General features: G+C 39.0%; 1 protein-coding gene across 1 annotated transcript; it reads right to left on the bottom strand.

The window, feature by feature from the left end:
* Nucleotides 1-1,027: 1,027 nt before the first annotated feature.
* On the bottom strand, nucleotides 1,028-27,269 carry LOC124052910 (1-phosphatidylinositol 4,5-bisphosphate phosphodiesterase delta-3-A-like). The gene is made up of 16 exons (XM_046377694.1): nucleotides 26,985-27,269; nucleotides 17,582-17,637; nucleotides 17,049-17,160; nucleotides 12,996-13,224; nucleotides 12,195-12,324; nucleotides 11,752-11,977; nucleotides 10,833-11,034; nucleotides 9,339-9,483; nucleotides 8,976-9,128; nucleotides 6,625-6,768; nucleotides 6,326-6,479; nucleotides 6,006-6,122; nucleotides 5,640-5,818; nucleotides 4,926-5,061; nucleotides 4,408-4,557; nucleotides 1,028-4,327 (listed from the first exon to the last, which is right to left on the bottom strand). Exons 1-16 carry the CDS (start codon nucleotides 27,073-27,075, stop codon nucleotides 4,179-4,181), a joined length of 2,373 nt encoding a protein of 790 aa, XP_046233650.1. The 5' UTR covers nucleotides 27,076-27,269; the 3' UTR covers nucleotides 1,028-4,178.
* Between the last annotated feature and the right edge of the window lie 465 nt (nucleotides 27,270-27,734).

The following is a 27,734-nucleotide window of genomic DNA, read 5'->3' as shown; positions in this document are numbered from 1 at the left end:
AATTAGAGCAGGTCTAGACCAAACTCTTTGATTAAATTGTAATACAGAGAACCCAACATTCCCCCTTGAGCAAGCACTGGGAGACAGTGGCGAGGATAATTAAACTCACACGCAATAATGTATAATATTAAGAACTCATCAAGTCATTTTTTGAGGCAGAAAAGAATGAGAGGGATAATAACTGTCTCTGAAAACAGGCTGTTAAAGGTTAGTGTGTGCTTTTCCGATTTGATAAGATGGTTTTCAGGAAATAACGGAATATCGCTGAAGCTAACAAATATGCTGGTTATATTGTGGAGATAAGAAAATGGTGATGTGATGCAGGAGGAGTGACTGGAACAACTGGAACAACAATGTCTGTAGGGTTACATAAGTATGCATTTCTTTTACATCAAATCAGATATTGTTGTATTATTATTCTTACCGGGTTGGAGGCACAGCATTGTCCAAAATGTCTTGGTATGGTGAAGCATTAAGATTTGTCTTTATTACTCAATTCAAGCGTGGTATGCAGCAAACACTTAATGCTGAAGCATAACAACTCCATACCACACCTGAATGCAATAATAAAGAGATTTGTCCGAGTGTGGCTCCCCCTGGTGGTCATTAACCTACTCTGCATTAAGTTTTGCGAGACCGAATCATAAGCAAAAGCTTGCAAGTTCAAGTCTCTGTCCTGGTCCTCTGGACACCACGACACAACACTGATTCATTCTGTAAAGTCTGAACATTAACACTTCATGACTAAGACCTGACTGGAAAATACAAGCCAGATGTGAAATATTTCACATCCAAAGAGGATTTATGGCTGGATGGAAAAGAAAAAAATTAAGGTGCATGCCTATGTCAAAAAAAACAAAAAAGTTTTAAGAACACCAATAGATAAAATCTGTTATTGAATGTTTGAGTGTTTGTTTGCTTTAAAGTCACTTCAGTCATTGGATATTAAGGTAAGTAAAATACGGTTTAAAGATTACATTTTTCTACAGTCATAATATGATGATGATCATAAAAGAAAATAGAATGCTGAACTTATAGTTTTATTCTTTTTTTCATTGTAAAAACATTTGGATGTGTCAACTGACAGTTTGGTTAAGCGCTAGCCTCAAATATTATCTGATATCATGAGGTTCTTCAAACATTTTCACAACGTTTTATTGCATTTCGATTCTATCATTGTCTATTACCTTTTTAAATAAATAACATCAGGTTGATTACTATACAGCTGGTACAGAACAAAAGCAAACAGGATAATACTGAAGATACAAGATATAATACTTAAGATAAACAACAACAATGTCAATGCTTTGAATTGTACAGTTACAGTTTCGTTATCACTGCTACAGTAAACAAAAAGAAAAAAAAAAAACAGCTTCTTCATCGTCTAACCATGTTCATCTGTAGTTCTTACAGTTCCTACATGTACATTAAGTGCAATATCATCAGAAAAAGTACTGGGATTTGTTTGAGATTGTTAAGTATTGGCACTGGCTCCAAAACTTCAGATTTTCCACCAATGCCAAAAGAACTTTCTGATTGGCAAAGCAGCTAACGATTCACCTGACGAACGCGTTCTTCTTACGACACCAAACATATTCTAAGGCTGTTCATTTATTCCATACAGCTGCTTGATAACTAATACTGATCTCACGTATCGCTATCCCTTTATCTTTCCATCACCCAGTCCTGATTAAAAATCCCTTCAAGCCATAAGATTCTCTGTGAGATCATGTTAACATGAAATATTCATAGCTTCCATGTTGTATAAAACAACATGAATGTGAATGTTTTGAAACCAACTGCTGCAAATATCCCTCCTAAATAAAATCAACACTGTATAAAAGCTTTTCTTTAACATGATAGAAATGAGTTCATAATCCGCTCAATTGCTGACATTAATAAAGCCGTTATGTCACAGTCGCCGGCATCATTAGTGAAAGTGACTCCTTGCACAGTACACATCTAAACACTAAGTAAACAAACACAATGTCAGATAAAACAAAGAAAATTTATTGCCGCTATGAAGCATATCCAAGTACTGTATATATATTATCCAGTAAGCTAACTATAAGGCAGCAGAATCATCTAGTGCATATTTGCTATTGCATAACTGAGCATTTCTACTATAAAATCTCTAGTATCTACTTTTGATATAGTGTGGTCTCAGGTATTTGCTAATTAAAACAAAAGAACAAATATATTATAGACTGAAGCTGGGCTACAATACAGTCACTGTGAATCAACTCTTCAACATAGTTTTCAGTCAGCATGATACACTAAGCTACATGATCAAAGTACTGGGATGGGATTTTGTGCCGACAGGCAATTCATTTGTACAACATGAATCAGGCAGGAAGAAGCAACCTTTCGTCATCATGGAGATATACAGGAAAATTTTCTTTTTTACATTTTTTTTTCTTTTTTTCTCCACATTTAAACCCAGTATCTACACTGACAGCTGTAGTAAGATGTGCTGATCCCTCACGCACATTTGAAATAGAAGTTCTTCAATCTTTACGTATGTGGAGATTCATTCTTGGAGATTAGAGAAACCTGGATTGGAAAACTATCTCCTGGAGAAGGACAACTTCTCTGTCACGTATACACGGAACCAGGTTTCCAATAAGCTATTTACAGACAGGGAAACAGCAGAGTGGATGGATGAAGAGACAGGTATTGTAGTTACACAAAGTGAGACATCATTGTACTTCAAAAAATCAATTTAAACTGAAACTGACTTAATGGAGCCACTAGAAGTCAAACTGGTTACAGCGGAACATCGGATTATTCCTTAAATTCACAAACCTCGCATGTGACAAGCCAAAGTTCAAACTTTCAGCTGAACAGAGAAGACATTTATCAGATTTATCAGGTTCATGTAAAAATAATATCTGTATTTATGAAGCGTTCCCACACTCCACCACTGCTTATTTTGGTTGTCTTATCTTATCTTATATACAGGCAGCCTTGTTTTGGTTTTAAATTAAGGTCAGGGTAGGAGAGAAATCTGACCAACTGCGAGTACATGCAAATCTTCAGTAAATCACGAACATGCGCTCTGAGAACCTCCGTAACCTGGGTTCTGAGGGTGATCTTTGAAATTGGAATATTAGTATATATAGTATATTTTACCACATATCTTAATACAGTACTTGTATATTCCATGTATATGTTGGTACAGTCATTGGCTGCTTTGATTATTCCTTTCTGGATTTTGTTTTATATATGTCCCACCAGCACTCAGTTTGAAGCATACTAGTGCCTCCAGGCTCCAAAAGCCACAAATTAACTTCAGTTTAAATGAAAAATGATGACTCTGGATTTTGTCTCTTACAGTAGGTCACATTAGGAAAGGATCACCTCACAATGACATCACCATTTGGGATGAAGGCTTTCTACTCCACCCAAATGATGTTCAAATCACATACCAGCAGGCATTCCTCATCTCGCCTCAGCACTCAAATAAAATAGACACTAAAATAAGTTACTTGTAATTTAAAAAAACAAAACAAAAACCCATCCTAAAGAAAGCAGGGGAGTTTGAGAGGCCAGCAAGGAGTTTTATATGTTGACAATGTGGAGACAAAATCTAGCACCAACAGTTGCTCATGGTCTTATGCATCCATACACATTATGAAGATGTCTGCAGGCTGGGTTGTTAAATTCTTGAGTCCTGCTCAGAGAATCAACCCTTCATCAAACGAGGGATTAAAGTTCTGGCTTCAAGCATCCACATGTCACAGTGACTGGTGGAATTTTGTTTGAGGGAATGCATGCAGTTTGACCTGCCAACCACAGCCAAAACTGACATTTGGTTTGTCGCTGATGGTATTCACCTCCCTGATTGTTTCTCCAGTTGTATTGTTTGTTTATTTTCTAAATTGTTTGTTTTAACCACGAAGCTCACCAGCATGGTTAGCATATTCTGCTATGAGCTTTGCAGAGCAATGTTTTCTTTCTTCTTTATAAATCTGAAATACTGGTCAGCTTCACTGCTGTTATCATAAAATACAGACAGGTCGAATCCTGAGATGTTTGCAAGAATTTCAATTTTATAACCATTAAGTTTTATGAACTGGAGCCCAGAACTTTTATCACCTGGATCCAGGAAGATATGTCCTGGGATCTTCCAGTGGTAGCTTCCATGCTTCATGTTATGCTATGGAGCAGAGATAGGGTTAGGACTTCTTGGCTGAAGACCTGGCTGGTGATTTAGTTGAGGATTTTGAGGGACTGCTCTGGCATGGGGTGATCTTAACATGGACGAAGAGCGAGGAGGGCGAAAGGCTGGAGCCATCCAGCTTAAGCAGTTGGACATGACGGTATCCTGCAGCGATAAAGGAAAGGAGGTCAGAAGAGCAAAACTTTGGTACAGCCACCATAAGATCCAAACTCTGATGTCCCCACCTGTTCGGAGACTTGTGAAAGGCAGGGTGAATTGTCCTAGGAAATCATTGCTTGACGTATAGTCATGGTCCTCCACCATGAAGCGAACCAGAGCCAGGTCAGGGACATGGACGGTAAAGTTGAAGGTACAGTCCCACCGTGGGTTGAAGCCTGAATCACAAAAAGAACAATTACTAGGAGAGTTATTCACATGAACTCTGACCTGGAGCTTGCTAGCCCACACACCTGATTGCAATCCGCTCATCAACCCTCACTTTATCAGCCTCCATTTTTCTCCCACACATTGCTGGGTGGTTGTTTTAGCCACCATGGTAGCTCAAGTTGTTTTGTCCTCTCTCTTGTGCTTAACACTTCTGCTCTCAAAATCTCTGACTGGCTACCTCCTTGCTAACCCACCAATCCTCATTATCTCCTTCAATAACTTATTTCAACCGCATATCATTGTTTTCATTAGCTACAATGTTAAATGCAGGAGTACAGTTTCATTTACAAAGGGTCTTTTTTCAGTAAGTATTTACCATTGTTGTCAACATGATGAGTTTTCTTCTTATTGTTGTCTATGGGAGCGCCATGTATCTCCACCCACACCTGAGGGTCCACAATGGAGCTTGGCTTGTCCCATTCTGGTTTAGGCAGCTGCTGAGCTGAAATAACCTGGAATAACAATAATAACAGAGCTTCATTATCATTAAGTACCACAAAGAAAGACCTTATCTAACAGTTCTGACACTCCAATGCGATGACAGTCACTACAATCTTTGAGTGAACCATAAGGGGTCCATGGCCTAAGGCAGAAGGAGGTAAGTTATATTATACAGTTATATAGATATACAGATATACAGTTATAAGTTATGTTCTTGTTCCATGCACAAGCAGTTCACCTTTTTAAGAGATTATGCAGAGATTCTGAAGTTAATGCTTTTGTAGAAATAAACCTTTTATATCTTAGGCTATGAAATTATAAAGCACACCTAATGCACTCTGTGTAAACGAACTTCCTATCGATCTGACGATAAAATCAATCCATCTTTACTCTTGTTCTATCTCCATTGTATCTCCATTGATCATGTTTGGATTCAAGATGCGGTCAATTACAACTCCACAGAACTAGTGCAGTAAGAAACTTTTCACCAATGTTCTCAAATCATTTTCTTTTCTATGTAAATTGACAACAGGGAAATTACTTTTGAAACTAGAAGTTTCTTTCATTCAGGGCAGGTTTAGCGCCTTACCCGGACGGTGAGTAGGACAGGTCTGTGGCCAGGACCTCCACCAACATTCTCTGGGTTGAAGCTGATATCAGGCCGGCACATGAAAGGCGGCTTCAGGACGTACCCGCACTCACCATTCTGCAGGAACCTGCCCTGGTTTAGGTCCATCTGCTCACCGGGTGTCTGGAAATTCAAAGCAACTGGAAAAAACACAACAGAGCTGTGTTAACGGCATACCTTTCTGTCTTGTCTTTTGGAACTACCAGTGAGATGTGGTGGTATGGGTTTTACACAACTAGATCAGAGAGAAAAAGATACCAAACTGACAACTCCTGATTAGGTTGTCTGCTTCTCTTGTGAATAGAATAAAATAAAATAAGCTCTCACCAATCTGACAGCCTCCGTTCCACATCTCCTGTGGGTTGTAGTTGGAGGACTGGAGGCGCTGGCCTGAGGGGTAGATCCTGCTGAGCTGGTGGCTGTTGTGACGAACAAAATGTATCCCTGGAGGAAAAGGACAAGTAAAGTCCAACTAGTTCAACAGTACCATGAAGAAAGACTCATTTTGTGTTGCCTGAACAAGGAAGCAGTAGGTATCTACCCAAATTTGAATTTGATTTCCATTATTCCATTTTTTTTAAAATTGCAGACAGACACAAACTATCTCCTGTTACTTTCTCCTGAAGTTTAGTCGCATGCACACATACCTGAGTCCTTGATGTGCCTGAGTGCTTCACTTTCAGAGAAAGAGGACATGTCAGTTGCTGGGCTTTTGGCTGATTGTTCAAAGCTTTTAAAGGGAACACTGTGGGTGTACACCACCAGCCCTGACAGCTCCGGACTCAGCTTAGACACACCTGGCTGAGATGACAGAAAACAGTGTTGGTGGTAACTGTTTATCCTCTTTATCCTCATTACCATTTTCAACATTTAGAGGTTCTACAAGCAGCAGACCTAACTGAGCAGCCTACACGACCACTGCAGCGGCTGGTAGTGTGGTACCCACCATCTTATCCTCTTTCTTTATCTTGGGTTTGCCATCTGAGCGGCTGGCCTCCTCCTCTGAGGAGCTGAGGTCTGAAGAGCTGGACAAGTGCTCCTCTATCACACGTTCCCTCTTCCCCTTCACCAGGATTTTATACTTAAGATCCTGTAAACACAGCAAAAACATTACACACACTTTACATTAATTCCTTGTTTGAAAAGGATACTAAAAGTTAAATTATGTTATCACGGTAACATTAACACTAGCCATGACTGCTACTTTATCATCTCCCCATTATTACTGCTGTTAATTATTATTATTATGAATAATATTTCACAAAATATTCCACTGTAGCCTTCCAGGAAAGGTCAAAGTCAAGCACATTTTCTCAAGTACTGTACTTAAGTAGTAGTAAGAATAACCAAGGACTCCACCTAAGCATTAGTAACTCTAAGCGTCACCTGTAAGTACTAGGCTTCAGTAGTTACTCTAACCTCCTAACCCTCTACCAGGCACTCTGTTTAATTTGTATTAAGCCTAACGGAAATTCTTCCCCCTTTTAGCCTTTCCCCTTACTTTATACTTTATTTTACAGTTATACTACATGTCAGTGAGAAATATTTTTAGGAAGTGGGTGAACTTCTTCTTCTTCTTCCACCACTGGCTATTGTTATTAATACTTTTACTGTGCTAATAATATAATAGAGTATGAAAATGATTAGATAAGAATAAAGTATAAGAGAACAAAATCCTTAAAGGAAATGACATATGATCACATGCACAGTGGCCACAAGGCAATGAGATTACAAAGGTACCTCAAGGGAGTGTGATTACTGGGGCACAGATCATAAGTGCGTGCTACAATCCTCCCACACATGTTATGATTATGTGCAAATATAGACTAAGTGGGACACAGAGGAACAGATGGCACCAGATTTCCCCTGTAACACAAACAGTTCCCTGCTTCACACATAACATCACAAAGTAACAGTTGCCACGAAGACAGAGAAACTGTTTACAAATGCCTTACAGTGGAAAAACTGTAGTCATGGTTGGTTCTCAAATGACAAAGGTAAAAGAACACTGACAATTCTTAATAATAAAAAAAACAGTGCTTTCTCATGGTTTTTAAAACTGAAATCACAATCAAATAAGACGCCAAGGTTTTTATCAGTTTCCTTCACTCTAAAAGCATAGTGTACAGCAGACTTGGGCATTTTACGTCAGTCATTATTGCAAATGAACAAGTATTTAAGCTGTACATGCAATACAACCGTGTTGCTTTTATTTTGAAAATAAAAGCAACTTCTGCATCTGTCGGCATTAAATGCCCAGCCCTGGTGTACAGGATTTAAATGTGTTTAAATGTGATCTGAGTGACTTGATAACATAGCTGAAAAACCAAACCGAATCTAGATAGTAGTATTTTATGATCCACCATGTCAAAGGCTGTTTGATTATTGCTTATTTTGGATGCATTTGAAATATGATTTCAAAAAGAAATGGGGAAGGCGGCCCAATCACATGATGATGCCTGAAGCATTTAAGATTAGCGCACATCATATGAGTTTGTTGGCATGTGGTTTAATACTTTCTGCTGTCTTAATATTTTTGGCATGTGAAAAAAGAAAGCGGGCATTTGTGCGGTGAAATGGTGATACTAATTAGGGGCTGAATATGTAGGTGCGGCACTGTCTATAAGAAGAGACTGGTCACTTTCTTAGCCTACATGTTTATCATGGCTGTAAATGCAGGTTTTGACTTTAAATCCAGAGTAGTAATCCAGAGATAGAACAGAAACTGACAAGTGCAAGAGAGACAGAAATTCTGTTTTAATACAGTATCACCTAGATACTGTCTCGGTCCTAGACATTGTCTGAATAGTTCCAGGTGCTGATGATTTCTGATACATTCCATGACCTTAAATAAATCAGGTAGAATGTTTGCACTTTTCCACATAATTTGAATTTGGGACGTGTAGAGGTGGAGTAAGATGTCAATGAGGGTGCAGGTCGGGTCTCATCTATGCATCACTAACCCACAGACACTCATGCAGCTGAATATACAGTATTTCACACTGTTCACAGGCATATGTTTTCCCCTAGAAGACATGTTCTGCAGTCAGTTATGACCCCCCCAGCATTCATCACCCAGGAGGCCTCTACCAGGAGCCAGTCAATCTGCAGAGCTCTTCTCCTCTCCAAAACAACTACTTCCAGTGCCTGAAACTGGCAAAACCACTGAACAAGCAGTTTCACATCATAAATCTGTGTTGGTCTGATTAACATGTAGGCAAAATCTTAATGTTTTTGCTTATAGTGGTTCTTATGCAGATTAAACTTTCATCTGATTATGGAACAGAGTCTCCTTACCTCTGGAGAAGGAAGGGTTTGAGGATCCAAATCACTGAGTGCTTTAGTGAGCAACTTGTCTCCCAGGATGGATCGCAAGTGTTGAGCCATTACTGTCTGCTGCTCCACGGAGCAGTGGTTCTCCAAGGACAGGATCAGGGGGTAAGGAGATGCCTAGGGGCGACGGTGCAAAGTCAGGGAGAAAAAGACTTAGGAAATGTGCCAGAGAATTGACACAAATTAATATTAATCAATTAATGCAGAAAGAAAATGTACCTAAACATATGAAATTTATCTGTATCATAGATCTCATCAAAGGCAAAGTAGTGCGATGTTTTTTGCAGCTGACGAATAAATTAATTCTTAACACAGCTGAGTACTCACTTTAAAAGCATATTCATTGATAGTCTCAATGACTTCAACAAAGGGCACTTTGGAGGTGAGTGTGTGTCCATGATAGATGACTGGCTCTCCTTTATCTCCGTCCCAACAGTCCAGCTCCACACAGCGGCAGCCGTGATTCAGGGCTCTAGAGAAAAATCATTATTAGCTATTTCTAAAACAGAGATGACAATAATGCTGCAATTTAAGAATTTTTCTGTTGGTGAGTAGTAAATTGCAACAACATAAAGAGATCAGCTCTGTTCCTGTCTAAAGCATACATATCTTGAAGGATATTAGGTCGGGGTACCTGAACCTGCAACCCTTTCCTATATAAGACACTTCAGTTTCATGGCAACCACAGGTAATGGTGTGTTTGGTTGGTCCTCATAATCTTGTTAAGAACAGAAAGCAGGGCTTAAGACTAATGGCACCCTCTCCTCCTGCAGACAATACAAAATTTGTTTGGGATTAACAGAAAACAAAGTTCCTGCATTTCTACACCATCTAAACAGCCATCTGCACCAGTCTAGATTAGTCAGACTGAATGGACTATAAAAACTAAGAAACATCAAGAACAGCATATACTTCTTTCGGGTGATTTAAACTGAACCGCCATCTCAGTCTGCCATTTTACATGTACCGTCCCTAATCTCCATGCGACACTTAAGAGGTGTGGTATTCCACCCACTCATACTCCTCCAGGATTCTCCATTGTTGCCCACATCATTGCCCAAGCGTGCACTGATGTCTCCGGACAGAACTATAGAGTCTGCAGTCAGAATTCTTTCCAGGACATCTTCCAGAGACTCCAAAAAATCTAGGATCTAGGAACTCTGAGCTGCTGTTCACGGACACAACAGCTACAGAACTTCAACTCAGCAACTCATAGACGAAACCTTTTAATTCTCTGTGAAGAACTTCAACACAGTGGTGCTCAGACTGGGGTTTGTGAGTATCCCTACACCTACCCAGCACCTCTCACCCTGGGCAACTCTGGAAAAGGTGAGGGTCTATTCCCTCTCCAGGATTTTGGCTCCAGTACTTGTGCTAGGGTATAGGTCAACGCCTTTGTCAACCACTTGCTTTGCAAAACATATGTTCTTTTGAACTTTTTGAGGAAGTCTGACAGTGCATTTAGTCTAATTCCTCTCCTGGGGCCAATTTGCCTTCTGGAGACTGCAAAATGCTCTACTGCCCCTTGACAACATAGGATCACAGGGACACAACAAACCCTGTGCCATGCTAAGGTATACCAAAGTTGCCAGTGGTCAAAATGCTGCCATAGTCCCAAAGCAAGAAGATTTTGTATTTGATACTTGTACTGTTATCTGTTTAACACGAATGAAAAGAAATCTAGCCCTCTCTTTTTGCTTTGGTTTTTTTTTGCTGTACCAAACTCCCAACGAACAGTGACTCAGGATTATGAACTGAGTGGTAACTTCTGTGTACCATTACACCCCTAACAGGCATTTGCGCGGTGATATTCATCTTTACCGGATGTATGGCTCTGTGCTGCTGTCCCCAGTCAGCTGGTCCTTCGTGAGGTAGGTGTTGTGGGAGGAGGAGATGAAGTAGTGTGCCAGTGGTTGTTTCATGTCTTGATAAACCCTGGCATGTTCTGGGTTAAATACACAGTTCTCCTTCGAGAGCATGTACATGGTGAAACCATTGGGGGTCATGAACTGGTTCTTCTGGGCTGTACTGGGCAAAAAGCACAACCACAAGTCAGAAAAGGAGGGGAATTAAACAGTGTGCAAACTGGTGCTGGTAGTCTTACAGCATTTTGTAGAATACTAAATATTTCACAATTTTGGCAATATCGTAAGTTGTTTTTTGAACATATAGTAAAAAGCTGATATGATGCAATTTCACAAGAACATTTGGTGAACTGGCCCCATAACCTTCAAAAAGTTAATTTAATTATTTTGACCTTGGAGTCAGTACAATGAAAGTAGCTACAGAACCAAATACAGTAAATCTGGGTTTAATTACTAATTAGATGGAGCAGTTTTTTTCTCTGGAATTTTGTAGACAAGTATTTTCGTACTTTCTTTCTGTTCAAATCACTGCCCACACAGAATCTGGCAGTCATTTTTGTTTCTGCTTTAAAATATGACAAACAACGGACAATTAAAGGCACAATGTACAGGACTTATGCAAAAATAATCCTTCTCATTCACCACTTATGACCCACTAGAAAAGTGTGCCAATGTCCATCTGCACAGCCTGTGCCCTCAAACCCATCATTTTACAACTACATTTAAGTTGTTAATTAAAAATTGGCTTGCTTAGAGAAATCCAACAGGCATGGGACAAAATTAGCCATTATCTGAAATTGTTTTCTGAGGACCTGGGAAGTTGCATGAAAGCCAATTTGCCTTAATTTGAAATATATTGTTACTTAGCACCGTACCCCACTCATTAAGTTCATAGGTGAGTATGAGGCTTTGGGCATGGATGAGTGAAGCATCCTCCCCCTGGTCCTTTAAGAAATCCCTCAGGTCCACAGTGGAAAGTACACAGCCATTTGCAGAGTAGCGGATAAACACAGCATCCAGTTCTGGTCTCCGTAACAACTCCCTGCAGAACACTTCAATCTCGCTGTGGTCCAGACGACCGTCAGCTGACTGGTCACATTTCTATCAGAGAAACAGGGTGAGAGAGAAAGAATCCAGCTTTGTTTAGGTTAAGATCTATTTTCAAACTAGTCTCAGTTGACAGATCCAAGCCACACATAGGTAGTGGAGATTTGTCATTAAGCAATCAATTAATCTCATTACTTAATTACTCGGCTAATTTAACCACTGACTGAAATCCCAGATCCCAATGTTTTTCTGTGTGTGTGTTTTCCACTACCTGGAAGAGGCTTCGCGCATACTGGTCACTCAGGTCAATATTGATCATCTGCAGCAGTGTCCGGATTTCGTCGTAGCTCATTTTATCATCATGATTCTGGTCAGCTCGACTCAGGTAAGCATGAATCCAGGTGATACCCAAACATAGTCAAGGAAGCGAACGTGCAATGTTTTCTCATGTTAAAGTTTGACCACAATTAATATTTAATTATACTAACACACTAATTCTGCCTATACTTACTTTGTGTTGGTGTTCTAGATTTTTGGAACAAAAGTATCAACATATTCTTTCATGAGATACTGATGGTATTCTGGTTGGGGACTCTTAACAGTCCTTGCAGGGGCCTTCAAAAACAATATACAAAAAAAAAAATATCCCAAATGTATGTTTCTTATGCTTCCATTCTTGGCATTATTACAACCAGAGTTCCAAAAAAGGTAGGCGACATTGTAAATATAAATATAAACTAAATGCACCTGCACACTAATCACCTGCACGATTTTACAAGTGTTCCTGAGTAATATGGTAATAATATCCTTCATATTACAATCATATGTTTCACAAAGTGATGAACCTCATCCAATCCTTGCTTATGAATGACTGAGCAATTCAAGGATGTCTCTTTCATACTCAGTCATGATACTATCACCTGTTCCAATGAACCCGTTTACTTGTGGAATATTGCAAACAGTGTTTTTTGTCTTTTGTTGCTCCTCCGACTTTGAACTTTGAAACATATAACTGGCACTCAATTCAGAATAAGGGTATATTTACAAAGATGAATCAACAAGAATAGGATATTGATCAAGTTTCTCCTTCTGGGTCATGTTGTCTACCCTCTCCTGCAATGTTCGGATGCCACGGATCCAGTGCTGAGCCTCTTCCTGACTCTGGCAGAGGAGATCCAGGCTCTTGCGGGGCCCTTTGAAGACCACCGTCAAACACCGGTCCTCGGGTACTGAGCCAACCATCTGCCGCAAGATCTCTGACTGGCAACCCTCACGAACGCACTCCACTTCCATGACAGAGACTGTGGCAGAGGAACAGTGAGACAAAGGTGGGGGAAGAGGAATAATGAACATGTAAGTAGAGCAAAACAGTTGTCAAATCATCCATCCTTTTATCAAATGACATTTACTCCAAGAAGAACACAGGAATGCGTTCCTGTTTCAGAGGTTTTCATGGGTCTTTAATGGACAAATAGCTGTTCTGAGGCATTGTTCAGTATAGATCCTTAACCTCTGTTACCACAATGGAAATATTTGAAAGCTTGGGCAGAAAATATTGGGAACAGTCAATTAAAAAGGGAAAGAGACTACAACAACAAACATGGTAATTAAGAAGCCATTCTTCTTCAAACCTTCCTTTGCAAATGATAAACTATCAGTTAATTAAATAAGTCTGTCTGCAATGGGTGTACTAGAGAAAAGTGGTCAGGACTATGTAGAAATAAGGTATATCATTCTTTTCCACCTGAGGTAGTTGCTGTTTTAGAGGCCATGATGGAACAGTTGACTGGCTAAAAAAACCATTATCCCCATATTTACCAAATCTCTTCCCTCTGTCTGGCAACTGGCTTTTCAGCTTACACTGCGGCTGTTTGCAACAGCAATAAACGCTTTTGCCTTCTGACTTGGTCAGACACAATGTCATACAAATCTTTTCTTTTCTAACAAAACAGGAGAAATAATGAGAAAAGACTAAACATTTTGCACAGCTCTCTCCACCACAGCCTGCATGCTTGGATTGCTTGGACTGCTTTTTGTGACTTTTATCTATATTCTGTAGCCAGTTCATCCATGAAACAAGATTTTATTGTAGTACGCACAAATGCTCAGGACTGTCAAAATGCAATAATAAAATGTTTCTTGACACAAACACTTTTATACTTGTTCCCTTGGGAACATGGGAAAATTTGTTGTTTAACAAAATAATTTTACTAAATTCTACTAAAATTTTACTAGTTAATTTTACTGAAATTTAATAAATAATCAGCCCAAGACCAATTAACACATACATTGTTCAATTAACATATATTTTGATAGCTGAATTAACTAAAAATGGTGGTACAAATATTTTTCTAAATTTTTAGTATACATATTACTATACTAGTATAGCCTAAATAACAGAAGCCCAAAGCTATAGTATTTATTTTTACTGAATACAAAGCATTTCCAAAATGTGTTTGTAGCAAATAGATCAAAACAACCAGATGCAATGGGTTTGGTTCAAATCAACTTATACTGTCAGCTCATTGACAGTATACTTACATTGACATAATAGTAGTTTGTACATTTAACTGAATAGATTTTAGGTTCAACCACATTTTTTTGTTTTCATCACAGTAGTGGTGTACAAATAAAAATATTTAGTGTAGAAAACAGGAAGTCTATAGTTCAAAAGTCATTTTAAATTATTAACACAACTGATCTGTTTTTGTTTAATAGCAGTTTTAAATAGATGGAAATAGCAGACATTACTAAACACACAAATAGTTGATCTTGCTAATTAATTCAGCAACTTACAGAGTCTTTTCACTTTTTCTGCCACCTTTTGTGCAACTACTGCATTTGCTACAATATACTGTATTTTCTGTTTTAAAATTGAATTTCACTTTACATTATGAGTGTTTACACACACACACATAAACACACAGGCTTGAGTAAGCCCAAAATATCAAGATGGGTTTTCTTGTACCCCTTAATGCTGAAATACCAGCTTGTTGTCATTATACAGTATATTATTGCAACACTGGTTTGGCAGTGATAATCAGTGATAATGCTACACTGTTGGGTCTAATTCCTACTAAATTTAGACGCAAACTGTACTGGAGGGGTGAGAAATGTGTCCCTAGGAAACCCACACTTAATCAAATCAAGCAACGTTTCTGCAAGTTTCCCACACAAACAGAGCTCTTTGTGTATTATTTTCAACCCTGTTTGCTCAGTTAGTACACCTTGACGCTCATTTCCATGTGACTGCGTCATATGTGTACTTAAACCATCACATTACGCTGTCTAATGGGTTTTAGCGGACCAAATTAAACATCGCTACAGACCAAAATGCGGCTTGTGTTTGTCGAGCTCTGTTTACTCGTGGTTTCACCAGACTGGACAGCAGACAGAGGGGAAATATCAAAAGTCAAAGATATATGTGAAACAACAGATCCAAATGTCAGCTTCTATTTCTTGATGCTTTTAGATGCATATTTACTTTACAGTTTTAGAACAAAGCACCCAGAAAAAGTAGGAGAATATGTGGCTGAACATGTAACAGCTGTTTCTTGTTGTCCAGGTGCTTTCTGTCACGCAGCTGTGAGTGTGTGTGTTGTCTTGAGGAAAAACAGGCCTTTGAGAAGACGAGAAAAGAAAATAATTCAAAAAGAGCCACTGCACAAAAAATGGGAATAGGAAAATACAGCAACATGGCAAAAGAAAGGATGAGGAGTTCATCTATGAAGTACGGTGGAGGTAATATAGTAACTCATTCTGCTTTGTTGATGATATACCTCACGGTGGTCACAGCAGATTCAATTCAGAAGTCTACAGTCATAAGTATTCACCGTACAGCAAGACAACAACCCAAATCATCCTGCCAAAGAAATACATATACAAATACAAATACAAATGAAACCTATAATTAATCTATAATGTATAAGTCTATAAAATAGCATAACTCTGTTAAAGCTTACCTCATCTTAAAGGGCCACGATAGAAAAGGTTAGGAATCACTGCTCTAGACCACCCAGTCATGCCAAAAATCAAAAGGAGTTGATCTAAAACTAGATAAATTACCGGGTGTGGCTGACAAGCTTCTGCTACTGCTATTCTACTTAGGAGTTTTCAGAAACAGGTGTGGATCAGAGAGGAGTTCAGCATACTGATGACTCAACTAAAAGCAAATCATGAACAACCACACCAACATTTAACTTCAGCTTGTGAATGTGTGTTCAGGGAAGAAGAAACAATAGGTCGATTCTTAGAAGTTAGACGTTCTGTAACATAGAAGGGGCACCTTTGCAATGTGCCAGGGTGCCATGAAAACAAGATACATCACACACACACACACACACACACACTCCTACTGCTCTTGGTGGTAAGAAGAAAACTTGCACACAAAACACACACTATACCACATCACAAGCAAATCCAGTCTTGCGGCAATTAAAGGCCTTGTACAGTTCTTGGGAGGCTAACCTAGTGTGAGTCGTGTGGTAACTATATAGTACCAAACCACAGGCTCCAGGGCTGAGTCCCACCACCATATAATGTCCTATAATCTCACTGTTTGAACTACAGCAGGATGGGCTGCCATCTTAGGCTCAAAATAGATGAACTCTATAATCAAGGCACCGTGTGTGACCCTCAGATAGCAAAGGAGAGGGAGAGTAGCTGCGTGAGCGAAGCTGTGCCTGTACAGAGCAGTAAGTAGCATTTAAAGTTAACAGAAATAGATACTATATATCCATGTTTCACCTTACACACCCAGTCAGAGCTGTTGGAGCAGCCAGTATGGCAAGGGAAAGGCCTGCTTGTTACTAAGTAACACAAAGAGAGGGTTTTTGACCTCTGGGTGGGGCATCTTAAAGGGTTTACAAAACAAATTTTACACTCCGTCTATATGTCTAAAGGCAATTTGATGTTTTAAACTGACTAGTTCATATTAATTTCAGCTAGCCATAAAGAGGATGAGATGAGATAATCATTCAAATAGCGAAACAATGCACATTTTGGCTCAGTTTCTCCTTAGTATTGGTGCTATCACTATTTGCAAGTAGTTTTATAAAGAATGGAAAAAGAAATCAATAAAGTGATTTTAATATACTTTGAGTGTTACACAGAAACACACACTTACAGGACTGTTGCTCCTTGGCCCGGCTGGATGTTTTGTGGGACTGACACCAGACAGTGACACCATCTTCCAACAGCTTTAGTGTTCGTCGCTTCTGCCAGCGAGGCGAGCGGACCTTTACATATGATAAATGAATCCATTAAGTCTCATTCATTTTTATAACACCTACACTATACAGACAAAAGTATTGGGATAAGAAGGCCCTTTTCTATTCCACCATGACTGTGGTCCAGCGCGCAAAGGAAGGTCCATGGTTGGATGACTTTGGTGTGGCCCACACAGAGCCCTGACTTAAACCCCATGAAACACCTTTGGGATGAACTGGAACGGAAATTACGAGCCAGGCCTTTTTGTCCAACATCAGTGCCTAACCTCACAAAACTTCCCAAAGAGACACTAACAAAATCTAAAGTCTATGTGTTATGTCATTAAAGTCCCTGCTGGTGTAATGGTAAGGTGTCCTGGTACTTTTGTCCATATAGTGTACTTGCTGCTACTAACTAACAATAGCAGTTAATCTTTAGTAATAGCTTTACCTTTACCATACTGGATCCCTGCAACATCCGCTTCACATCTTCATCATCCTGCACCCCTGCAAAGCAGACGGAAAAACAATGGTTGGAGAAAGACAGATATGGTGTCATGAAACTGTACTTGATTGTGTACAACATGACGGTAAGTGATCTGAACTCTGAACAGCCCTCCCAGGTCAGGGATGAGGAGAGAAAATTGAGAAAGAAAAGAGAAGACTAGTCATAATTAGAAGTTGGTGTATATACATCTGCTCGACCGCAGTGGCTCATAGGGGAGCTCTGTAATTCTAACATTTTGGTCCTGAACCAGCATTTAGGAATGGCTAGAGATGACAAAGTATGGATAGAGAAATCCCCAAAACAGTACTGATTGAAGAAAAGCAGGATTTTTGATTCCAGAAGAGAGGAAATTCCAATTAGCTAAGTGCTTCAGCCTGTTATGGAAGTCATATCCTGTGACACTGTTTCAGAGAAGACAGATGAATGTGCCTTTTAGCTAAATGTGCCTGGACCTCAACCAGAACAATTTTTATAACACACACACTCCCTGACAACTCCCTAACGCCATACTGTTAGGTAGGAAGACCCTGAGGACAGTACTTTTTAATCAATTTAAGAAGTATTTCATCACTTGTCTTTTCATAAAATTGGGCTGTAGAAAGTTTGAGATGCATCTGAAATTGCTTTACCTATTTCTTAGTTACTGATCATTGTTAAATTCCTCCTTTTTTGAAATTCGGCTTTCTTCTATCCTCAGACGATAGTACTGTGAAAATGGTTAGCTTGCAGAACTGGAAAAGATATATGTATGAATACGTCTTGCATTTCGGTTGCATTTGATGTCTAATTGCTATTTGAATTTAAGAATCTGCCATTTTGAAGAGCCTACTAATAAATTCTAACTTAGGGCTTTAGATTTGGGGGTCCAAATATTCAAGTTCAGCATCTACACTGCCTTCAAAGCCTGCAAATGGTCAGACCCTGCTTTCATGATGCAGACAAGCAAATGTTCCATTTCCAAATAGCTTATTTCTATTGGAAGATACAAAGGAGGAAGCAGAGACAACAGTCGACGAACAAATCAGGGTCGAGGTCCAGGTGTTTAAATCTGTGACAAAAATTTACATGCGAGAATAGTGGAGAGTGATCATGCAAAGTGGACATGCAAAACAGCAGGATAGTCCATTCTTGGATTTTTAAATGATTTCCTGGTAATTCATGTAAACATACTTTGTTTACTATGATTAAGAAATTTCCCTCACTAATAAGATTGGACATCTTGAAAATATGTATATTCTTATGTACAAGAACACTAGTTTATAGGTGGTATAAGATGTGGTATAAAACTGTTTAATTAATCATAACGGAACAAAAAGAATTGTTAGTTGCAGCCTTAATACTGACTTAAAGCTCCTGGGAAAGAAAATCACACGTGACACCTTGAAAACTGTTACAGTTCAACACCAATATTTTGCAATGGCTGCCATTGCAGAAGTATGAGAATTTAACCTACAATGTTCTTTGTCTATTCAAATGAATCCAACCTCAGTTTAATCTTCCTACAGTCTGACCGTGCAACACCTGTTAACCCACGTCCAGCTGATGGCTGATCTTTGAGCTTATTTCTACACTAGTTGCACATGAGTCAGAGCTTGTTGGATTGGATTATCAGAGGGGAGCTCAGTAGGAGTGAATGCATAGTGTATGATGCAAGAGATCATGTGATGAAAGCATTCTGGACTCATGAATCAGATACATTTCAAGTACATTCAGCAGCTGTGGCCGGTAAAACACAACATTACGTTACATCACCAAATCATGAGTATTAAACATACCCTTGAATATGTCATTTGTAGATAATGGTTTTGCCCTGAGGTTATAACAGCGTTTAGCTTAAAGTTGCATATATCCATATCTTTATGCTAATGGTGGAATTCAACATTTTTTATCTTACAAAATAAAAACAAAGGTAGCTTTAGGTGTTGTTAGGAATATTTTTAACTTTGGACACAGTCAGGCTAGCTGTATTCCCCTGCTTCAAGTTTTTAATGCTAAGCTAGGCTCTTGGCACAGACTCGATACCTCATTTATCTTAAAAAGCAAATTGGCAACACGATCACCATTACAGCTTTAGAAATATTAATGTTGCTTTTACACCTTGTTCTATTGCGCTCAACTGGCCAACAAAAAAATAAATGCAACTTTAACATTTTAACATCATAAATTAATTTTACATGGTAAAACCTATTTTATGCCTGTGGAGTAAGTACTAACTAATGGATACAGATGCCACTTACTCCCCAATCTAATCAACAACCCCCCAGTAGTCCAAAATAGAATGTGTGGAATGTAAGTTATCTCAAGTTTCCCCACTCTCCCTCTCTGTTTTAATACGTGTTAAGGTGACTTAAAAGGAAAGCTAAAAAAGGAAAAGGAAGCTAAAGAGCAATGAAAATGCTCTGCTTTCATGTTTTATCAGGAGTTATTATTAACACCATCAAGAACTGTCAATAGTCATGTTCAGTTAGGATATTAGCCCAAAAACATTCACATACACACACACACACACACACACACACGGAGCAACCATTTACTGTATACTTCCCTTTCCATCCATCCATCCCTCCATGGGGATTGGGTTGAAGTGGCAGCAGGTTAAGCAAACAATTTCAAGCGTCCCTCCTCAGCTATCCCTAGGCTAGATGGGATATGTAATCCCTCAAGAGAGTTCTGGGTCTAGCTGGGGGTCTCTTCCCGGTTGAACATGCCTGTAATGCCTCATCTCCCTCTGTACCACAACGATCCAGCACAACACCACTTATGCCGCACCAAACCGTCTCTCAGTCTTGTGAACAAGACCCCAAGATACTCGAACTCCTTCACATGGAGCAGCAACACCCTCCACCATTTTCCAAGAGTATTGGAGGAGCTACTTATCATCCCAGCCACCTCACACTTGGTCTGTAAACCGCTCCAGTATGTGCTGACAGTTGTGGACTGATGAAACCAACAGAACCACATCATCTGCAAAAAGCAGAGATGCAATCTTGAGATTCCCAAACCAGACACACTCCTCACCCTGGCTGCACCTTAAGATCCTGTCCATGAATATCACCAACAGGATTGGGGCCAAGCAACGCCCACTGACTGCCATTACAATTAGCCGATAATTAGCTCAACCAACAGTAATAAATACCCATATTAGTATTAATCAAACCAATAAGTAACAGCCAATATCAGATAACCATATCATACTTTATCAGCCATCCATCCATCCATTTTCTATACCGAAAATTATATATCTGGCAAAATTTCCACTGCAAGAAGTACGGTAATTCATAAAAGTGCTGTGACATGGTCCTTCCCAGATCATTGCTGAGTCCTAAGCTGACCCAGCAGATGAAACAGAAGTCTTACTGTGGCTTGAGAAGGGCTTGGTTACTACACTTACAAAGGCATTCCGATACTGGGAACACACACAGATGGATTAATTTTTCCACTTCTGACCTTTTTGCATTTCCTTCAGTTTCTCAGAGACTGTTCGTTTTGGAAAGACAAAATTTTAATACATTAAACCCACACCTGTCAGCTACCCATCCACACTGCTGTACCATGTTTATATATGATAATATATTTAACATTTTTATTTGAATAGACAAAGTCAGATGTTGCAACTGACCCCATAACAGGGGACGGGTACAACAGTGCACAGGGACAGTTGGAGCATTCATTAAAATGTAATAAAATCTTTATTTGACAACATTTTGCAATTTCTTTCTTTCTTTTTTTAATTTGTGAACAGACAGGGTTTTTCATAAGTTATATTGGCTGTATAAAGAACAATGCTAATGTAATCAGGTAGTGTGCTTCCTCTCTGTTGTGTGCTTCCTCTCTCGTGGCATATTGAAAAAATACAGAACAGATTGCTTATAATTAAAAGGGAGATGCAATTGCAATTTTGTTGCGTAGGTTACATTAGTGAGTTTTTCCATTAATGTTGTGATACACTGACAGCCATGAAGAAACCTGCTATGCTAACTTGATTCAATAACTTTGACACACGTGTTAGAAGTTAAGAAAATGCTGATTAAAATGATATCACTTCACACTTCTTCAGGCAAACAGTTTGGACAGTATACCAAAACCTCAGCAGATGACTCAGCAGATGAAACAGAAGTCTCACTGTGGCTCGAGAAGGGCTTGGTTACTACACTTACAAAGGCATCTTGATACTGGGAACACACACAAGCATACACACAGTGTGTACAGCAGTGAGCTACTGTAAATGAGGAGAGCAACACTGCAGCATTTGAAGAAAATCAGTGGGTGTATGGTTGTGTATGAGAAGAAAGAGAAACATTTGAGTGTTGATTGAAAACACACTGACCCGTCACCACAGAACAATGTTCTTCAAAGCATGTGGCTTGACTAATGATACATGCTGCTGCACATAACCAGATGGTCACTGCAACAACTGCTGTACTGCACGTCTACAATGTGCTGATATTTACTTTGTTATGGGAGTTGAGATAAAGGCCAAACACACAAAATACACCCACAAAAACCACTGTGTTACATTAATACAAAGAGAAAACAGAGATGTTTGTATTTCTAATGTGATTCCAAATGGATCTGAAGTAAGCTGGCTGATCATGTGGCCATTGGTGGAAAACTACTGGTGAAAAGGGTTCTGAAATTCTTGTCTTAAGTTGCATGAAAGTAAAAAACAACAAGTTGAAAGGCTTAAATATTGTAGGTGCGTCCTACATACACATTATAGAGTACGAATAAAAATGTTTTGCATGTGCAATTTTAATTAGCAAAGTTATTAGTTAGCTGTATGTAGTGAATTTAAAAGTATATACACATGATGAAGTGGAAATATTCAAATAAAGTACCAGGTGCGTTTAATGCCAACACAAGTGCCCACTTGTTTAAAAACGGCTGCACCGCAAAAAATTGCCAGTTGTAACTGCTGTGTAGTCGACTAAACTGGCAAGAATGTTATTTGTTTGCTGGTCCTGCATTGCCAGGTCTATCTCCCCACTTTGTTTTAGCACAGAGCCAGAACTGGGGAAAGGTCTTGCTGAACTCATTATCATTCTGTTATAGGGGGAAAAGACACTGCGACTTGACTGCATTTCTTTAAAACAATTACCTTTTTCTTGAGCAACAGTAAGCCCAGGATGTAGTAACGGTGCCTGGGTAAAACAGTATCGCAGATTGTGGAAGGTAAGGAAAACATTGACTGAAATAGTCACTGACTGACAGGCTTAAACCAGCTGCCTACTTCCTGGGAGCAAGACTATTTGCTTGCTAATTCAGTATGACCCATCTACAGTGAAACGTAAAACAGGTAATATGGAATCATCAGCTAAGTTAGCATACTCAGATAACTACTTCTCAGTCTAAATTGCACGAATACTACTAATGTTCCAATACTCCATGTTTCCATCAAAAACAAATAGGTAATTGCTTTGTAAATCATTTCTGCAACCTAAATCTAGTACAAATCAAGGTACTTACTGTGTCAATAACTAAGTGCCTAAATGCATCACATCTGCAGAATTTGCCCATCCTACTATATCCGTCTTATATTTTCTCTTTAATCATGTTTTCTTCCCATGTCATTTCAGCTTGAGTACAGTGGAAGTGTAATTGCCCAGAATCCAAATCTTTAGGTTGGAACCTATTAATATACCAAACAGGGCTGTAATGAGACAATATGTCAACTTGTTAAGGTCAAGACTGAGTCTCTGTACCTGAACAACAGAGGGACACAGCTGATACTGGGTCAAAGAAAAAAAAAAAACACAAATACCTCCTCCAAACTTTTATTACATCATAGCTATAACACATTTTTATCACTGTGGGGAAATCCTCTTTCCTCTCCTTTTTATTACAAGGAGGTCAGGATCCTCTGGAGTCTGAGAGCATTCAGTGTCTGCATTCTCAAAAAAACATTTCAGCAGGATGGAATCTTGCTATCATACAGGATTTAAACATAGCTGGCTCGTTTCAGTCTTTCTTATATTTTAAGAACTACTTTGAAGCTAGTAAATTTGTAGTATGTGGTCAAGTCTGTATTTAGTTGGCAGCAAGACTCTACATTATATGTGTTATTTCCTGCTATTGCCTCATTAAGGAAGAGCTGTGATTGTGCTGAATGATGATCACAGCTAATGAAGTTGGATCTGAAGTCCCCTTGGCACACATTCAACAGTAAAGGCCTTTGCAGTCAGCTCTGAGAGATAATTACTGCTCTGCCACTGAATTAATTAACAGGCTGACACTCAATAAAGGTCACTTGTTTTTCTTTCTACATTAATCAGTTAATCAAGATAAATAATGACTAATTCAAGGTGTTTGAAAAGCTTTTGTTGCAACCCTGGCCGCAAACCACTCTTATCTGCTGTGGTGTACCGTCCCCCTGTGCCTTATTCTGAGTTCTGAGATTAATTTCCTGACTTTCTACCACACTTCAGACAAAGTAATCATAGTGGGAGACTTTAACATTCATGTGGATGTTAAAAATGACTGTCTGCATTCAGATCATTGGTAGACTCAATTGGATTCTCCCAGAGGGTAAATAAACCGACTCACTCTTTTAATCATATCCTAGACCTAGTGTTAACCTATGGCATTGAGGCTGACCACCTTACAGTTTTCCCCCAAAATCTTGTCTTGTCTGACCACTCTTTAATAACATTTGAATTTACTTTAGCAAACTATACCTTGTCTGGAAAAAAATCCACTACAGAATATGAATTTTTGACACTTCTGTATCTAAATTTAAAGAACTTCTTCCAGCAGAGCTTGCCATTATGCCCTACATTAACATTTCTATACTGAACCAGATCAATCTCTCTCTAGTCACGGGTTATGTACCACAGGCCTTAAAGGTGGCTGTCATCAAACCACTATTAAAGAAACCTTCCCTTGACCCAGATGTATTAGTTAATTACAGACCTATATCCAACTTTCCATACATCTCCAAGATCTTTGAGAAGGTTGTCCTAGAGCAGCTACATCAACATATCCACTCTAACAACCTTTTTGAAGCTTTCCAATCTGGATTTAGAGAACACCACAGTACTGAAACAGCACTGATAAAAGTTTCTAACAACCTGCTCCTAGCATCTGATAGAGGTCTTGTCCCCATACTTGTACGTCTAGACCTCAGTGCTGCATTTGGTACCATTAATCACAACATCATCAACAACATCAAAATCCCTTTCCAGACACAATGTCCCAGTTATTCTGGATAATCCACAGAACACACTGTTTTCACTGGGAACTTAGGTGTATCTGTATTACTGTAGTGAATTTGTGATATACTAAGTCATGAGCCCGGAGAACAAATGTTATATATATATATGCTAGAGAAAATCTTCAATTATATTTATACTTATTATTTTTGCTTTTTTGTTCGAACTGTGTGCTGTGCTAACATACTGACCTTGTTATACTGAAAAAAACCCCAGAAAGCACAAGGTGGACAGTAGTGAAAACACAGGCACCTGGAAACCTGTAAATATGTCCTCTGGTTGAGGAGAAACTTTGGTTAAACAGCTGTTAAATGTTTGTTTTTTTCCCCTCTGTGGGACACCAAGGTTTAAAATCAGTCTGGATAAACACACAGCATATCCCTACACAGCAGAAGCTGCACTATGCTGTCTGACATACAACACAAGGACCTTCTGAAAGGAATAAAAACTTTCCTTCCACAGTTCTCGGTAATGGCCGATGATTTCTCATGTTAGTCAGCCACTGTCTATTGCAGCTGATTAGTATGGCTGAAAGTGTGCAGATGAGTGGAACCTGCCAGGATCTGCAAGGACTTAGAAGAAGACGCATACAACACCACAGTGATTTTAAAGTTTCTGTTATTAGCCATAACTTTAAATTAAGTGTGTATTCTTGAGAAAACAACAACAGACTGTGAAACAGTGGGGCTCCAAATTTGTAATGTGTACAGGTAATAAAAAGAAGTACACTGACCATCAGCGACTAAATGAAAGTCACTACCGTCATTCATGTTAACAGTTAGTTGATGAATGGTCACAGAAAGCTGATGTCAGTTAAGTTGTTTGCTTAAGTCATTTCTAAAGCAAAAAGACAAAATATTCACTGGTTTCACATTCTCCAAATTAAGGACTTGATTTTTTTGTTCTTTTTTTTATATCACTGTAAATTTAATATCTTTGGATTTTGAACAGTTGGTCAAACAAAATTAGCATTTTTAAAACATCATCACAGGCTCTTTATAGCTCAGTATTTACACCATACTCCAGGGCAAACACAGTGCTACAAACCAGATGGATTCATTTTTCCACTTCTGACCTTTTTGCATTTCCTTCAGTTTCTCAAAGACTGTTTGTTTTGGAAAGAGAAAATTTTAATACAATAAATCCACACCTGTCAGCTACCCATCCACACTGCTGTACCATGTGTATATATGATAATATATGTACATTTTTTATTTGAATAGACAAAGTCAGATGTTGCAACTGACCCCATAACAGGGGACAGCTACAGCAGTGCACAGGACATCATTTTGCAAATTCTTTCATTTTTTAATTTGTGAACAGACAGGGTCTTTCAGATAGCTTAGAAATAAAAAGGGAGATGTGATTGCAATTTTGTTGTGTAGGTTACATTAATGTGTTTTTCCATTAATGTTGTGATACACTGACAGCCATGAAGAAACCTGCTATGCTAGCTAGCTTGATACAATAACTTTGACACATGCTAGCTTTTCGTGTTAGAAGTTAAGAAAAATGCTGCTTAAAATGATATCACTTTACACTTCTTCACTCAGTTTGGACAGTATACCAAAAACCTCTGCTGATTAAAAAAACAAAACAAAAAACTTTTTACCTTGAAAAGTATTTCTGGCAGAAGGAATAGTCATATGTTACTGCTTTCTTCCAGGAAGGAAAAGGCGCTAACCACAGAATGTGCAGTATGAATATAACCACTGTAGCTCAGTGTTGCAACCGTCCCCACTCTCCCCTAATTCACACTAAAATAGCCTCTATAGACTATTAAAAAAAAAATCTGTAAGTTCAAAGAAACTAAGAAGATAAATCTTTCCTGGCTAAATTCAGATAAATACTTTTAACTTGAAAATAGGGTTTTATTTTGTTTGTTTATTTTTTGAGGTTCAGTTCACATTATGTGACATGTAAATAAACGTCTAGCGTGTTTACTTTACTGCTGAATGTATCAGCTCCTAGAGGCTAAAATCAATCATTTTTTCTTATGTCCCACTCCGCGCTGAATTGAAAAATCTGCCTCAGCAGTCAGCAGTCAGGGGGGCGCGGGAGATAACGGTATCAGAGCTACTCACTCTTAACGCTCAGAGGGAGAAGCCCTCAGTGTTGAATACTCTCATCACACTCACCCAGATTCCTGAAGGGATCTATGGCCTTAGACTCGGACGTCCCGGCTCCATTCTTCACCACCTGGGCTGCTTTCTTTCTGTTGCCCAACATATCGCAAGGAAGCTGCGCCGTATGTCGCTTTGGCAGGATCGAGTGCTGTTTCTCTGCTGGATCAGCTGTACGGAGCTCCTGCAGGAGGGGACTGTAAGCGTCTCCGCAGACTGCACCTCATGGTTTTATCCTGGAGGAGGAAAACAGGCGTCTCTCCAAACCTTCACCTCGCTGATGATGTCACTGAGATTGGATTTATAAAGGCAGAGCATTCAAAAGCGTCAACGACAGCAGACGATGGCTTCCTGAGGTGACTTTCAAAATAAAGGTTTTCTGTGAACTAGTTGGACGACCCTACCAGGTGAATCAACAAATCAGCCATAACCTGTTGACACAAACATTTACACACACTCATTTCTGTAAATGTTATTCAAATATGAAGAAACACGAAGATTAAAATTATTGTGATAGGTCTAATAATATCAAGAACCATATTTTATGACACATTTTTTTTTACTTGAGTTCCACTTACCAGCTTATCTCAGAGCTTCATCCATATCTAATGGCCTTCTTCAGTAGTGAAGTTTACTGTAGTCATCAGATTATCTCCTAGCTGAGTGTTTCCAAGGCCAGAATGAGGTTTACTTTCAATCAAATCTTATTTATATCTCAAACCAGTTGTACCTAAATTTAATTTGCAGCATAGCTTACTTTACCTT

The sequence above is a fragment of the Scatophagus argus genome, chromosome 21, assembly GCF_020382885.2.
Source record: "Scatophagus argus isolate fScaArg1 chromosome 21, fScaArg1.pri, whole genome shotgun sequence".
In the NCBI taxonomy this organism is placed as follows: domain Eukaryota; kingdom Metazoa; phylum Chordata; class Actinopteri; family Scatophagidae; genus Scatophagus; species Scatophagus argus.
This window is presented reverse-complemented; position numbering and strand designations above follow the sequence as displayed.

Bases quoted from the DNA above. Each gene is read 5' to 3' on its own strand.
- LOC124052910 (XM_046377694.1), bottom strand. From the start codon at position 27,075: ATGTTGGGCAACAGAAAGAAAGCAGCCCAGGTGGTGAAGAATGGAGCC. The intron at 13,225-17,048 runs GTAAGTGTGTGT...CCTCTGCCACAG, and splicing joins GGCCAAGGAGCAACAGTCCT to TCTCTGTCATGGAAGTGGAG. The intron at 9,129-9,338 runs GTGAGTACTCAG...CGTCGCCCCTAG, and splicing joins TCAATGAATATGCTTTTAAA to GCATCTCCTTACCCCCTGAT.